We start from the raw sequence: 13,861 nt of genomic DNA, 5'->3' as shown, positions 1-13,861 counted from the left end.
AGAATGTTTTCACTCCAACCTGTCTAATCTTCCTTATGTTTACTATGGTGATTTTGGAGCCTTTATTTTGTACGTCATAAAAAAAAAATGCAATACTTAAAACTGTTATAACATGCATCTGCAACATTCAGAAATGATGGAATAATTATGCTGCTGCCAAAGCTGGTTCCTTTAGCTTGATTCAGAGTTTGTGTTTTGTTTTATCTAAACTAACATTTATTTGTCCATGAAGATAAAGCCCACAGTCAGAACAGGAATAAACAGTTTGCAAGTGAGCTTAAGCAGATAAAGGAGTTGTGTCAAAGGACAGCAGCATATGATGTTAGGATCCCAGATAACATACCTACCCAACATTACCATTAATGCATTTAGAAGCTAGGTTTTAGGCAGCCTATGCATGCAGTGCTTTGGGATATCAAAATAACAACTAAAATCAGACAGGAATCCTAACAGACCAAACTGAAATGCATGGCTTGAAAAACTCTCCTAGATTACTTTCATATTCTAGAGGGAAGAGTCATGCTGTGAGTGCTGAAGTGATAAACCATTAAACAGTATAGCAATGACATGCAATTTCAGAGGAATTAGTTATTCACATGCATACTATTGCATATGCAAGTCAATTTTTAGGTACATCAGGTCTTCCAAATCTGTCGTGGTTTAGAACAATGCAGACACCCAAGACTTGCTATCAACTGAAGCCCCTCAAGTTGCCTGTGTTACAAAGCAGCTGAATCATCTCTTTCTCTGCCTCTCCCCACTCCAAGTTAAAGAGAGTTTCATCACTGAACCCAACAGAAATATGCTGCCTGCTCTTAAGTGACGTAATCCTAAGTAGCCAGGATGGCTTGTCTCTCTTGACAGTTCTTCTATAGCAACCTCCAACCGCACTTTGTCATTTTATTACACTGGTCTTCATCCTAGGGGGAGTAGAATTGGCTTAAATGAAGGAATTTTGTGCTCTTCACCTCAAGCATCATTGGTCCAAGTGCATCCTTGTCGATGACACTCTGACCCGTAGATGATACATCTGCTTTTTGCACTTCATCTTCATTAGCTGCTGCTGCTTTCTCTGCAATAAAGAAAACTATGTATTAAATGACAGAGCAGTACTCTTTAAGTGAGACAGTAAGAGCCCACAGAGTATTGAAACTAGCTATGAGATGGTTACAGTGCAACAGTTCTGAAAATGAGATCAAAGAGTCTCCCATCATGATTCAACAGAAGCATAACTAGTATATTTGCTACTCAGTTTTCAAGTTTTGTGACACAAACAAAATAACTCCTGCTGTTTTGCTCCTAGATATTTTACTAAACTACAAAACATAACACTGGGCAAAGACAAGGGCTCCTTATGAAGGTGCAATGAGCAAGAACGAGGATCAAGGTGTATTAAGAGACTGATCTAAAAGAGCATGCGAAGCTCGCAGCTGCACAACTTTTCCACAATCGCTATATTTAGAAGAAAAAACATAAGTCCACAATCTACTGTTTCAGTACCGAGAACCAGCAGTCTCATTTCTGTTCCCATGCCTCCACCCACATTTTCACTATCACATAATTTTCATACTGCCTTATTTACCAATATGTTACTAAAACTCCCTACAATTTCAAGTGCTGTATTTGAAAATTACAGGCAAGAAAATAATGATTTAAGGTTTCTGGAGCATAATGCCACATATGTTATATATAGTATCACAGATCACACCCAACTCCAAATGTAAGAGATATTCAGACATACTGGAACTTTCAAATCAAGAGGTTTTATAATTCCTATCAAGTAATGGACTGTATTAATTTTTCTATTCCAAGAAAGATAGTGGTGTTTAAGGGAGAAGTAATAAAAGTAATAAAAACACTGTATAAAATACATATTCTACATTGTAAGTTAATGAAACAAGTATTTATTTGATGCTAGTTCTACACTCAAAACATTCTTTTATTATTTTTCAAGCAATTATGTAAAAGCTAGGTCTATACTGCAATCTAAAATATTAAAAATAATTAAAGAAATTATGATAACAAGAATTTATGCCTTCTACAACAACAAACCAGAAGATGATTAATTACAGGAATTACTGAAAGTACCGCATGCAGATGGAGCAAAGGGTCTTTGGAAAAATCAACCTTACTGGAAATTAAAGCATCAGTCATACAAACTGAAATGTATCTGAATGTACACACGGTATTTTGCACTATCTGTATATCTACAGTACTGCAGCCAAAGTTCCTCTGAACTCTTTCCTTGGCAGAGGTTATAAGGTCAATGTGAATATACGCTGCTTAGACAGACAGTAAAGGAACCGCTTCTGAGAACCCCTGAGTGTTCTCCTATGAGAGATCACCCGTTGGCAACAAGGCTTTGGTCACTCGGGTAGTCTCTCATCCTAGATTTCTACCGTTTCTTGCTTTCATGAAAAGAAGAGTCACAAAAATCTTAGCTGTCTTCTCAGGGTATGTTCATATACGATATAACACCATTGTGAATAATGATGAAACACAATTGTTCTGAAGATGGACTGTTGCAACTAACCGAATAATTTTAAATCAATTTGATTAGCAAAATTTGATAGAAATAAATACACTTGATATAACTATTAACACTTCCTCTATCCCTTAAACTCACTAGGATACAAAATTACTATTTCTGGTTAGGACCAAGGACTGCAGTGGGATTTTTTCTTTTTTTCTTTTTGCTCTCTTTTTTTTTTTTTATTGGCAAAAAGCAGAGATCAAGTGTAATGGAAAAAAATTGAACAATCCTTCCCATACTACAATATAGCAGAGGTGGCACCATATGTTGGTACAATACTGAAAACATGTTTTAAAAATTGTGAAAGAATTCTACAAGATTCTAAAAATAGGGTTGAGCTTTTAATAAAGTCGGTGATTATATTTGTTTCCCATCTGTTCCTGGTAGCATAAAGTGATCCCTGGTTTCATGCTGCAAAATGTTATAATGGATATGGATACCAGCTTCCTGCTTTCATCCCCTCACTGCTTCAGCCATTGATACCATCTCAAGTATCGGAGAACATGGGATTATTCTCTATGTGCTAGAAATGGAGGGGCTGCCGATAGGGTATGGCAATGGAGTGCAAGCACGTTCACTACCCGGTATGTATATAACATCAGATTTCACTGATTTACAAAAACTACTTTTACTGATTGTTTTTCAGGGAATATAAAATACTGGCTGTGGATTCTTTTCTCTCTTACAACCATGGAGATCATACAAACCACCAATAAAATACCTGTAAAAACAACTGTTCTCTTTTAGGCACACAGGTGAGGCTTTATACAAAGAAAAAGAAGAAAGTTTTAAACTACTGTAACAGTAACTAACATAGAAGCTGCGATACCAGGTCAGACCAAGGATCTCTCAAGCCTCACATCCAGTCCCTGAGAGTGGATGCTTTCTCCTCTGCCTCCCCGTTTCTCCATTTCAGCCCTTTGATCCCTGATCGCTTCCATTCCGTCATCAGCTGTCCCTCACAACCATTCAACCTCACAATTTTCCCTTAGATACCCTTTTCCACAGAGGGCCAAACACCATTGTGGAAGCAATAAACACAGTGTTTGCTCAGGGAGAAAAGTGAAATGAACAGAGAAAATACGAAAAGGCTATTTAGACACAAAATTTGCCTGCCAGCCTCTCGCAGTGATGGCGACAACGTTCACTACACTACTCCTGACATTTAGTTAGGCATTCTGAAAAGCTCTACAAATCACAAGCACTCCAAAATTATGGACTTCATAATTGGATCTGTAACTTAATTGTGTAAGAAGTTAAGTGGCTGGAGAGCTTAGAAGAGGTTATGCATTCAGGCCACAGGTCCCTACACACTTATTTAAGCAGCACTGTATAGGAAACCACGGCCTCAGACAGCCTCTGAGTAGGAGCAGCAGTAACTTATGTCAATGCCATAAACTGCAGCTACTGATAATGCTGAGCTGTGCAGTAAATTATCCATTTTTGACTGAACTACAAAGCCCCTCATGAAGGCTATATCAGCACATACAGGAAAAGTAAGTGCAAACCCTGTCAGCAGTGTCGTTCCGACAGGCAGGCATGGGGAGCATCATGAAATGCAAATCTTTTCTTCAGCGATACAGCACGTGGGGCTAATTGAGAACAAAAATTTGTTGCAGGAAGGTTGGAAAAAGCCAACTGATACATGAATTTCTGCTGCTGACAACACTCATGCATTTATCACAAGTCAGTATTTTTTGTTTTTCTTAACAGTTTCACCTTCTGGTGTTAAGTAGTGGTGCAAAAATGTAAAGTCTGCTTTTCCTTTTTCTACTTCTCCCATCTTTTTTAGGTTCACTGGGGGCCCTACAAGCAAATCAAAAGCACAGAGAGTTTATTTTTTCTACACTAGATTAATGATTTTTGAATGTTAGGGGTTAGGAAAATAGCTGCAGAGGCCCAACCTTGCAAAGCCTCTCAGAAGCCTTTTTTTCCAGCCCCGTGGGAATTGCTTGGTATTATCCTGTGACTAACCACAGCCGCTACATTTTTCCACATTGGCCACTAATGCGGAGAGCGGGAGCCGGTTCCCTGATCTCGCACCTTCCAGCGGTGCTGCCTCCTAGAACAGCCACGTCCCTGTGCAAGTAAATGTACAACGCCGGGAAAGTGTCACCAGGCACCCTACGGGCGCAGCAGCAAAGCCAGAGCGGAGGTTTAGGATGGAAAGAGAAATACAGCCTTGTGCTGGCAGATGAAGTTAGTGGGTGGAAAGGGACTTCCCATGGCTTCACCTCCATGCAAGGAATTCTCCACTGAAGAGGGAGCATTAAATTAGAAACTGACCCCATGCTTAGGAATATGGCTACTAGGGATCAAGCATATTGTATCTAAATTACAGCAGAATAAACTTCATGCATATCAAGTAATGATTAACTCCACTCAATTAGGAGTTTAGCCTAGAGAGAGAGAGAAAAAAATTTAAATAAAATATAAGTACTGCTGAGAGAGATACTATAAGGAATATATACATCCAGTTATGCAGCATTTTAGTGATGTGTGTAATTTAGACTTTAAACTGTGGGTAAGTTTACAATTGCATTAGCAATTGCATATGCTAAAATACATATGAATATTTTCAATTGAGCATCTCCTCGGTGATCATAAATTGTATTTACTTTTCTATGTTAATATGCAGAAGAAATAAGAAAAAAAAGCCCTCACAAATATTTTCAGACAAATTTATCAGTGGGAAAGCCTCAAGCTTTATTTGAAGCTCATTCTAGATTCTGAAAGCAAACCTTTGTGAAATCACATTAGTTTAACAGAAATTAGTAAGTCAGAGAAAGAGAAGTCAAATGCAACAGTTTTAAGCCTCCCTGCTACATTTTAACTTAGGAGACCTTCCTCCCAACTCAAGCTGTGTCGGTTTCTTTTTGGATTTCTGACAGCAGACTCATAAGCACTACTGACAGCCATTGCCTTCTCTTGGTTGTTTCAAACCCTCCTTTTCTAGAGGTAGGTAGGTAGGCAGGACCAGCCGAACCACCTGAAAAGCTCTCTTTGTATTTGAGGTCTACTCCAGCTCCCTTAATGAAACTAGCTACAGAAATATTTCCCCCTTGATGCTCTCTGCAAAACTAAAATGCATTCTTGAAGAACAAACCCATAGCCTCTGTAGGGATTGCAAAAACATGAAGCATAATCTGAAAGAGAAAATTTACACCAACACACATTTAGTTTAGTTGTCATAGGAGAAACACTTAAAGTCCTTCATAGAACAAGAGGAGCAAAAAAGAGATGCTGGTGGAATGCTGGACATTTTTTTATATGCATTAGACAGTTACTTTTGTCTTGCCTCATTCATATCTGTAAGTTTAGCCTGTGTGGTCCTTCTGATCTCTCCTGAATTGCCATGCAAAAATAAAATCCAAACAATCAAGGAAACAGCAGAAGCATGTAACTAGCCAAAGATGAGGGTAGATAAAGTATTAAAAACTAACGTTAATATGTAATAGAAAGTATACTTAGCAAACTGCTATATTTTAGCTGACATTACAGTTTTAAGTATTACATTTAATAATAACATTTGAAATATTAGATTTAATAACATCTCTGTATGACTATTGCTAAGTATTGATATTGACTGTGGTTACGGACAGTCAATAGACGTGGAGATTTTCAACATGAACAGGGTTATACAAAAGGTACCTTCAAATGTATTGACTTGAATAAAAAACAGAAAACCAAACCAAAAAAACAACAACAAAACCAAAACAAAACAATAAAAGAAAGCTTGTATTCGGTAATATGAGTAGTTTTGGATCACTACACACGATGAAGCAAAGCAGTGAGAACGTGTAAGTTATTTTGATGCTTGGTTAACCACAGGGAAAGCAGCTCTGCCTTGTAGCCGCGTAATTCAAAGCACTACGATCCACAGCCCACATGGAACTTGATATCCACACGCACGTTTCTTACCCAGTTCCCACTGCCTCACCACAAGTTGTTTTTTTCTCCCTGAAAGTCAGTAATCTTTCAAAAGACCAGTGCCTAAGAAACAGCAACTATTTCAGCAATCAATTTTAAGACCAGTTTATCCCATCCCTGTGAATAAAGTTAGCTACTATTTTAGGGAAGTGATTATGTAGTGAGGTTGCTCTTTCATCATACAGCATACAGCTGTCCGGAGCAAAGCAGCTATTGGACTCTCAAATACATTTTTTCCCGCAGAAACTATAGATCAAGTCTTACAGGAAAAACTATGCAACATCTCAGGAAGGTTTTAGGAGGTAAAACAAGGGAGAATTATGCATCTGCACTGAACTAAAATTAGAAAAGCTGCCATATGGCTCTGTGAAGCCAGCAGCACGTTCTTATTCATTAGGAAGCATTCTGCTAACATAAAAACACAAGGCCTTCCTGTGCTCTCCAAATGTGTTTATCTTTTCAACATTAATGCACGATATATCATCAGCCTGCTGAAATCTCCTGCAGTGCATATTAAAAAAGCACAGCTGCACTTTTTCTCAGCACGTTTACTCACTGCGAGCAAGCTAAGAGCACGGCTTTGCCCACCTCCCCGACACACAACCCTCTTGTTAGCACAGCTCCGCTCCTCTTTGGCTGGAAAAGCCCATGCTCCCACCCACCAGCCCACTCGCCCAGCCCAGCTCAGCCAGGCCCGGCCTAGCACTGCCCCACGCCTCCCCATGCCCCACTCCGCTCATCAACACCCATATTGTTTAGCTTCATATTTACCACGGGTAATGGAAGCACACTTAAATGGTACATGACGCCAGGGCTTAAGCTAAAAGCCCTTGGAAAGCTGTAAGGTTGACTACTTTCCCAGTAGTAACGGCACTTAAAATGCCGCCTTTCCTTCTTTGCGGTGTTTCCAACTTGTAATTGATGCGGTCCCTCTCCTGTCCTGCACCCACCTGTCCCACCTTCCTGCCAAAGCAGCAGTAAGACATCAGCTCTGCGAAAAGCTTTGCATTCTCACAAAAACACACCACATATAAGTAAACATTCACGGAGTTTTCAAGCTTTGAGTGATGTCTGCGCTTAGAAAAATTCAGTAACAGTAGCCAGTGTATAAAATTTTCTTAGACACTGAAAGTAAAATAAGCACTGAAAAACCATGATTGATTTAGTAATAGCAACAAATGGAACTAATAATATATAAAACTAAAGCTCGTTTCATTTCTCTTAATAATTTTGACATTTCTCAATCGTTCTTCTTTTGTGCAAGTCAGCAGTTTTGTCACCCCATACAACTACCGTTGGAAGTACTGTCTGAGAAATAATTGCCTCCAGCTCAGTTAAACCGGAAAAGAATTAGACCATCAAGGGCAAAAAAACATGAAATTCAACTCACCAAGAATAATATTTACCTACCAGACAAAAAGAAACATAGTATCTCTGTATGTATTTTTTTGCTAAATACTTTAATACACATTTTACTACCTTTTCCTTAGTTTCTCTTCCCCATTCTCATTTTGCCTGTCTTTTCTGTCGTCACATCTATGATCCTTTTTTTCTCTCATTATTACAAAACTCGATGGTGTGTTTCTTGGAAGAGAGGAAGGAGAAAGGCAGCAGGGGTGGAAGTGCCCCTTCCTTCCTCCCCTCGCCCCAGGACGCCATTCAGAGCACTGAGGCAGAGTCTCACCCTCTATGAATAACCACGTTATTTACACATACAGCATTATTTGCAGAAATATGCACCTTCCACTCCAACATTTATCTGTTTAGGGCAGCAGCAGGGATTAGGCACGTCTGGGACAACCTCAGGAGGTCACCAGTTTCTGACAGGTTAAGGACTGGGGACTGAAGTAAACCCCAGAATTATAACCCCCCCCCAAATCCTCAACAGCTTGATCCATCCCTGTCACACAATAAAAGTACAAAACAACTTAGCAAGTAAAATAATTTCTCCGCTGAGATTATTTCTAGTCTTTTTATTTACCAGTAAAGATGCAGGACAACCACCATCCTACCATTTAAGTTAAATCTGAGATAAGACTAAAAGCAATCCTGGATCCAGAAACGATTTCTCACTCCATGTCTCATTTTAAACCATGAGGATATGTTGAACTACCACATTGGGAGTGGAAAGTTGTTGCTTTTCTCTCGAACATGGAAGTAAGTTTCCATCACAACCTTCAGCTGTTGACCCCTGGACACTCTGCAACACAAACTTTTCCCACTAATTTTTTTTTTAAAGTGGAAAGAAATACAACTGGGTGTAGTTTCACTCCTGCAGAATTTTTAAACAGGTCGTAGCTTATTAAAATATTTGAGTTCTTTTAACATACATTTTTATACAAAATGGAAGGGTGTGCTTAACTTCCGATCTGACAAATCAAATGCGTGTTTATATTCCCATGTTTTTAAGCTACATTGTTTCTCTTTTCTCCAAAAAGATCACTAACAATATGGTTACAGTGTATACTGACTGATGAGAGAAAGAGCATAAATAAATTAATCACCAAAGATGCTGCCTGTCCAGGGGACTTCCCTATCAAAAGGACAAAATCCAGGATGGTGCTGAGAATTCGTAATTCTCAGTAGCTTAAAACACATTTTTAAATGCTAGAGGTTTGGGGTTGTTTTGCATTAACACTTCCTAGGAACGTGCAGTAAATGGTATAACCTCAGATCTCTGACTGGTTGTTGTGCAATTTACAATATTTTATAAGTACCTAATATACAGTACTTGGACAACACAGGAGTACAGATGGTTTATCAAGTATATTGGCTGTCAGTGCCTTACCCAAAAATACCCTCAATTTAATCAGTCACTTATCATTCTAGTCTCGAATCAAGTAAGCAGATTCAAATATATGTATCTGTAGCTGTACACACAAACATTTCCACATTCAGGAAACATTTTCCTCTGTTGGTGTTTAGATGGTGTTTAGACTTGAAAACACTCACACTGAACTACTCAGCTGTACACGATAACGAATGGCACACATCCATCAGCATTGACTTAAAATCTGTTACATTAATATGGCTGAATTTCAAAGGAAAGAGCCAAGCTAACTGACCTCTGCACTGAAATATCTGATACAAATATCTGGCATCACTCTCTTTAACAAAGTAATTATTTTCTTTGGTATGTACTGAATTAGGACAGAAAATTTTACTGTATTTTTTGGCATTTACAATTTTGTAAGTGTTAGATATTTACTTAATGAGTAACCTCATCTTGTTTTGATGATTCATCTCCAAAAACGGTATTAATATGAATGTCTAGATGGTGGGAGCCTGATGTTCTTTAATTTTTTGGCTGAACTGATGTTTTTGAAGACAAGAAAAATGGTAGGATGTGATAATTTTGTTCAAAACAGGGTTTCATCACTGTCTCAGAAATAAAGTATTGCTTTCACAAAAGTTAACAGCTCTCCAGTTGGTTCTTCGATGCATAAAAACAAAGGCGAGATTTTGAAAATAAAGATACAAGGGTTAACAATTTAGACTAGAATCTGCAGATGCAATTGCCAAGCTAATTAAACCTATAGGTTTCCAAAACTTAGGCCAAAATAACATACTGCAAAGGAATATGAATCTAGCCAGACTCCATTTCTTGAAGCCTCACTCTTATGTACTTAACCAACTGTTAAAAGGAAACAGATGACTCCCTTTCTTCAAATGCCACATTGCCATGATTACAAAATAGCTTCTTTATTTTAGGATGCTGATGATAAATCTTTGTGACACACCAGATCATTCACAACAACAGGCAAAAATCTTTTTGCTTTTATAAACTGCCATTGACGACTGTTAAGAGTTTTTAGGAGACCTAATATGGCGCACCAAAAAGAAATATGATGGATCATGGTCTCCCTGTGAGCCTAGGAAAGAAAAAAATTTCCATAGTGAAGCCCAGGCCAAAATGGAGCACAGATAATTGAAGACAGCTAAGGAAGAACAGAAACAAGTTTAATTTAATGTGTCCATGCTAACATGGATAACAGGGCTCCTACTGCTTCCAGATTACAGTCGATAAATCTTTTACGAAAAAGCTCTAAATCATTAAGGACAAGTAAAGTTTTCTTCCTACAATAGCTTAGTGTTCAGAAATAGAAGCTGGGGCCCCTCTTCTTGCTTGGCTAACCCACCATCACAGGCCTCAGCCAAACATTTAAGTCAATTTAGAAACAGAAATGCTCCTATTACTGCAATGAAAGCTGAAGGGGGAAAAAAAAAAAAAAAAAGCACACTTCTTAAAAGAACCCGTTTAGTTCTGCACGTTAGTTACTTAAAGGAATTTTTTAATTCAAATCCTTTACAAAACTGTGTTTAAGATTCATTTCATATATTTCAGCAGTGGCTATACATACATCTCGAACACAGCATGGCTATCAGAAGGATGGTAATGACTGGTAACACATATCATTTAACGTATTCTCTAAAATTAAAAGATCTTTTTTTCATTACCCTAGAAAAGTTTGGTTTATCTTGTGGCTAAGATTTACATCCAGACAAAGCCGCTTTTAATCTCAACTACATTAATTTGTTCTGTCACATTTTAAAATGCCTACTAATAGAACTGATAGGTACAAATGGGCTCCCTTGAATAGACTGATCCATACTTAAAACTTAATTAATTAGGCATTATCATTTCTTGTTCTCTATTTCAGAGTCATGAAGTAGGGATCAGCACCTAGTTTTAAATGTCAGTATAATCCATAAAGAGAAAAATAATTAAACACAAACAATATTGTTTTCTCTGTTTTCTTAGTGAGCTTTATGAGTTCTCCTCTGAGGAGAAACTTTGACCTGCCTTAACATCAGTTCCCTTAACTGTGGGCGAAGTGATAATCCAGAACCTTTTCCTCCAGTCTGCAATTTACTTATGCACTTGCAAAAAGGAACGTGGGTGCCTGCTCCTCACTTCGTACATTAGAGCACCAACAGATAAGACCTTTAAATAAGAATTATCTCCACAGTATTATGGGTCCACCTCAGCCTAACCATTTAAGGATACTGGGTTTTGAGATAAAGTATCTGAATTCTAAGCCATTCGTAGATCTGAGCCAAAGTCCTTCTTAAAACAAAATGAAACAAACCGAAACCACAAACAAGCAAACCACACAACAACAAAAAACCCAACACAAACACCCCAAAAAAACCCAGCCTACAAAAACCAACAAAAAAACCCCACAAACCCCCACTTTTGAAAGGGGTTTAAGCTGTTGAGATAAATGACATATGCTCCTTGTTTGAGCTTCTCCGAAAGAAAGAATGACGATGCCCAAAACCATCACAGAGCTCAGGGAAAGGAAGAATATTCTTACACAGTAACTCATGATGACCCTGAGAAAGCCAATATTCTCCCTCAGTTATATCTAATAAAGGTTTTATGGACTGGCTTCTCTGCCTGTATCACTGATACAAAAAAGCAAGATAAAAAAGCTCACTGGGCATCTTCACATTTTGAATTGCCAACTGCAAATACATAATTATATTTTGAACATTAAGTATAATGACCTGACAAGCTGCATTATGATGTCCAGTTAAAATCAGAATCTCAAGCAGATAGACAGATGGTGACTTAACTTTTAAACTTAATAGTAACCACAATAGTCATTGATATCAATCGGTGTAACACTCAAGGAGTCATTAGTAAGTTTTGACAGATTCCCTAAAACTATTTGCTGATTTCTTACTGCAGCACTAAGAGAAAAAACAGTATGTGAGAGTTAACAGTGAATGGAATAAAACTGTCCCAGGTATGGTGATTCTGATCCCAAAACTATGGCTAAAGCAACACTGAAGGCAAGAGAGAAGATAACTGGGGGAAAAGTGACAAAACACAGGATAATTAAAAGGAGAGAAAAGAAAACAGCAAAGGCTGAAAAATAAAGCCCTTCAAGAGAAAAGAGAGAAATAGGTTAATACAAATAAAATCCGCTCTACATAAAATATCACTTTTGACAGCTAGTCACAGGGAGTATTGCATTCAGAAAAGTCAAGGGGGATATTAAGAAATAACTAAGAACAGAAAAATAAACTCAAACATTCAAATATTTCCTCCAAGTTAGCAGGTAAAAGGTTTTGCAGAGAATAAGTGAGACAGGAAGAATTTTATGTTATTGGCACAAAATACCTCGATATTTTCCCACCCAACACTAAACCAAACCAAGAACAGTCTAAATAAGGGTCTCTCTGAGTTTTACAACCTATATTTAGAACTTTGACATCTCTTCCTCTTTTTTTTTTTTTTTTTTTTTGTTCCCCGCCCCCCCCCATTTCCAGGTGAATCAATTGTTACACTTAAAACACTTCCTCTTCAATGCTGAACATAGGCCCAGACCTAATTTGACAAAGAATAACTTGTCTCTGGAAGACACCTCCCCCAGAAAGATCACGGGAACCACAGGCTGTTCCAAGTCTTTCTAGGAAATTGTGCCTCAGAAGAAAAAGTACCAGCAAAAGGCCAACACTCTTCATGCTCACAAATCTTAAGGTGACAAGGGACCACTCTAACCACCTAGCTGCACCTCTGTAAAGGATCCCAAAGTGTTTCAGCAAGTGACTCCTGCATCATGCCAATAACCTCACTGAATACCTATTTTGAAGGACACTGAAATCTGACTGGGAGGGCTATCTATAACACCCACCAATTTCTTCATGAGGTTGCTTCAAATTTCAATTAATTTTCCACTAAGAATCTGCACCTTACATGTGAATTGGCTTTGGTTACATATTCCAGGTGTTAGGCCACATCCTGCCCTTGCCTGTTGAAGAGTGCTCTGGGGCAGGACACTGCGTTGCTCCACGTCGCTGTGTGTCAATAAGTGAAGCAAGGTCTGCAGAGATGGGCCTTTCTGCTTCGGGATGAACAGAGCCTCCATGAACAGCAGTACCACACTGCTGCTTCTTCCAAAGGGGCACATGGATGCTGTATCAGATAACACAGCAATATCTGGAGCATCTCCAGTTATGGAGTATCTCCTCTGAAAGTTTCCTACTTTAGCAGAACTTAATTTTATGTACTTTTTTGTCTCTGTCTTGTGACATTTGCTCCGATCTTCTGTGAGCTAAAGAGAGGTTTGCTTTCAGAGGGAAGAGGGAGGGTATGGGTGTGTTTAAGTGTGTTGTGCACAGACTAGAGTACCCATTGTCTTGTAACATACATAGAAATGTGCCAACACTCTTCAATGATGAAAGGGAAGAGAAGGCATATATGTCTCAGCTCTCTAACCATCTGCCTGAGGACGTTCATGAGGAGCTCAAATGTGTACATGACAGAGCAAATAACTGACCATTTGCCACGTCATCCTTCAAACTTCAGTTGCACAGTGTGGGTTTTCATAAAGGAACTGAAAAGCTGAAGTAGTAATTGTTTTTCATATCCTCAGTCATTTCACATTT

At 38.4% G+C, this 13,861-nt stretch overlaps 1 protein-coding gene across 4 annotated transcripts in view; it reads right to left on the bottom strand.

The window, feature by feature from the left end:
• NCOA2 (nuclear receptor coactivator 2) overlaps positions 1-13,861 on the bottom strand; it is a 189,739-nt gene that overhangs the window by 54,210 nt on the left and 121,668 nt on the right. For all 4 annotated transcript variants that reach the window (XM_082044207.1, XM_082044208.1, XM_082044210.1 and 1 more), the window contains one exon: positions 969-1,072. In XM_082044207.1, the coding sequence (XP_081900333.1) occupies positions 969-1,072 (104 nt within the window). The remainder of the gene's footprint in view (positions 1-968; positions 1,073-13,861) is intronic.

Source organism: Streptopelia decaocto (genome assembly GCF_964273445.1).
Source record: "Streptopelia decaocto genome assembly, chromosome: 2".
NCBI classification, from domain to species: domain Eukaryota; kingdom Metazoa; phylum Chordata; class Aves; order Columbiformes; family Columbidae; genus Streptopelia; species Streptopelia decaocto.
Note: the sequence above shows the minus strand (reverse complement) of the source record. Positions and strands in the feature narration are given on the sequence as shown.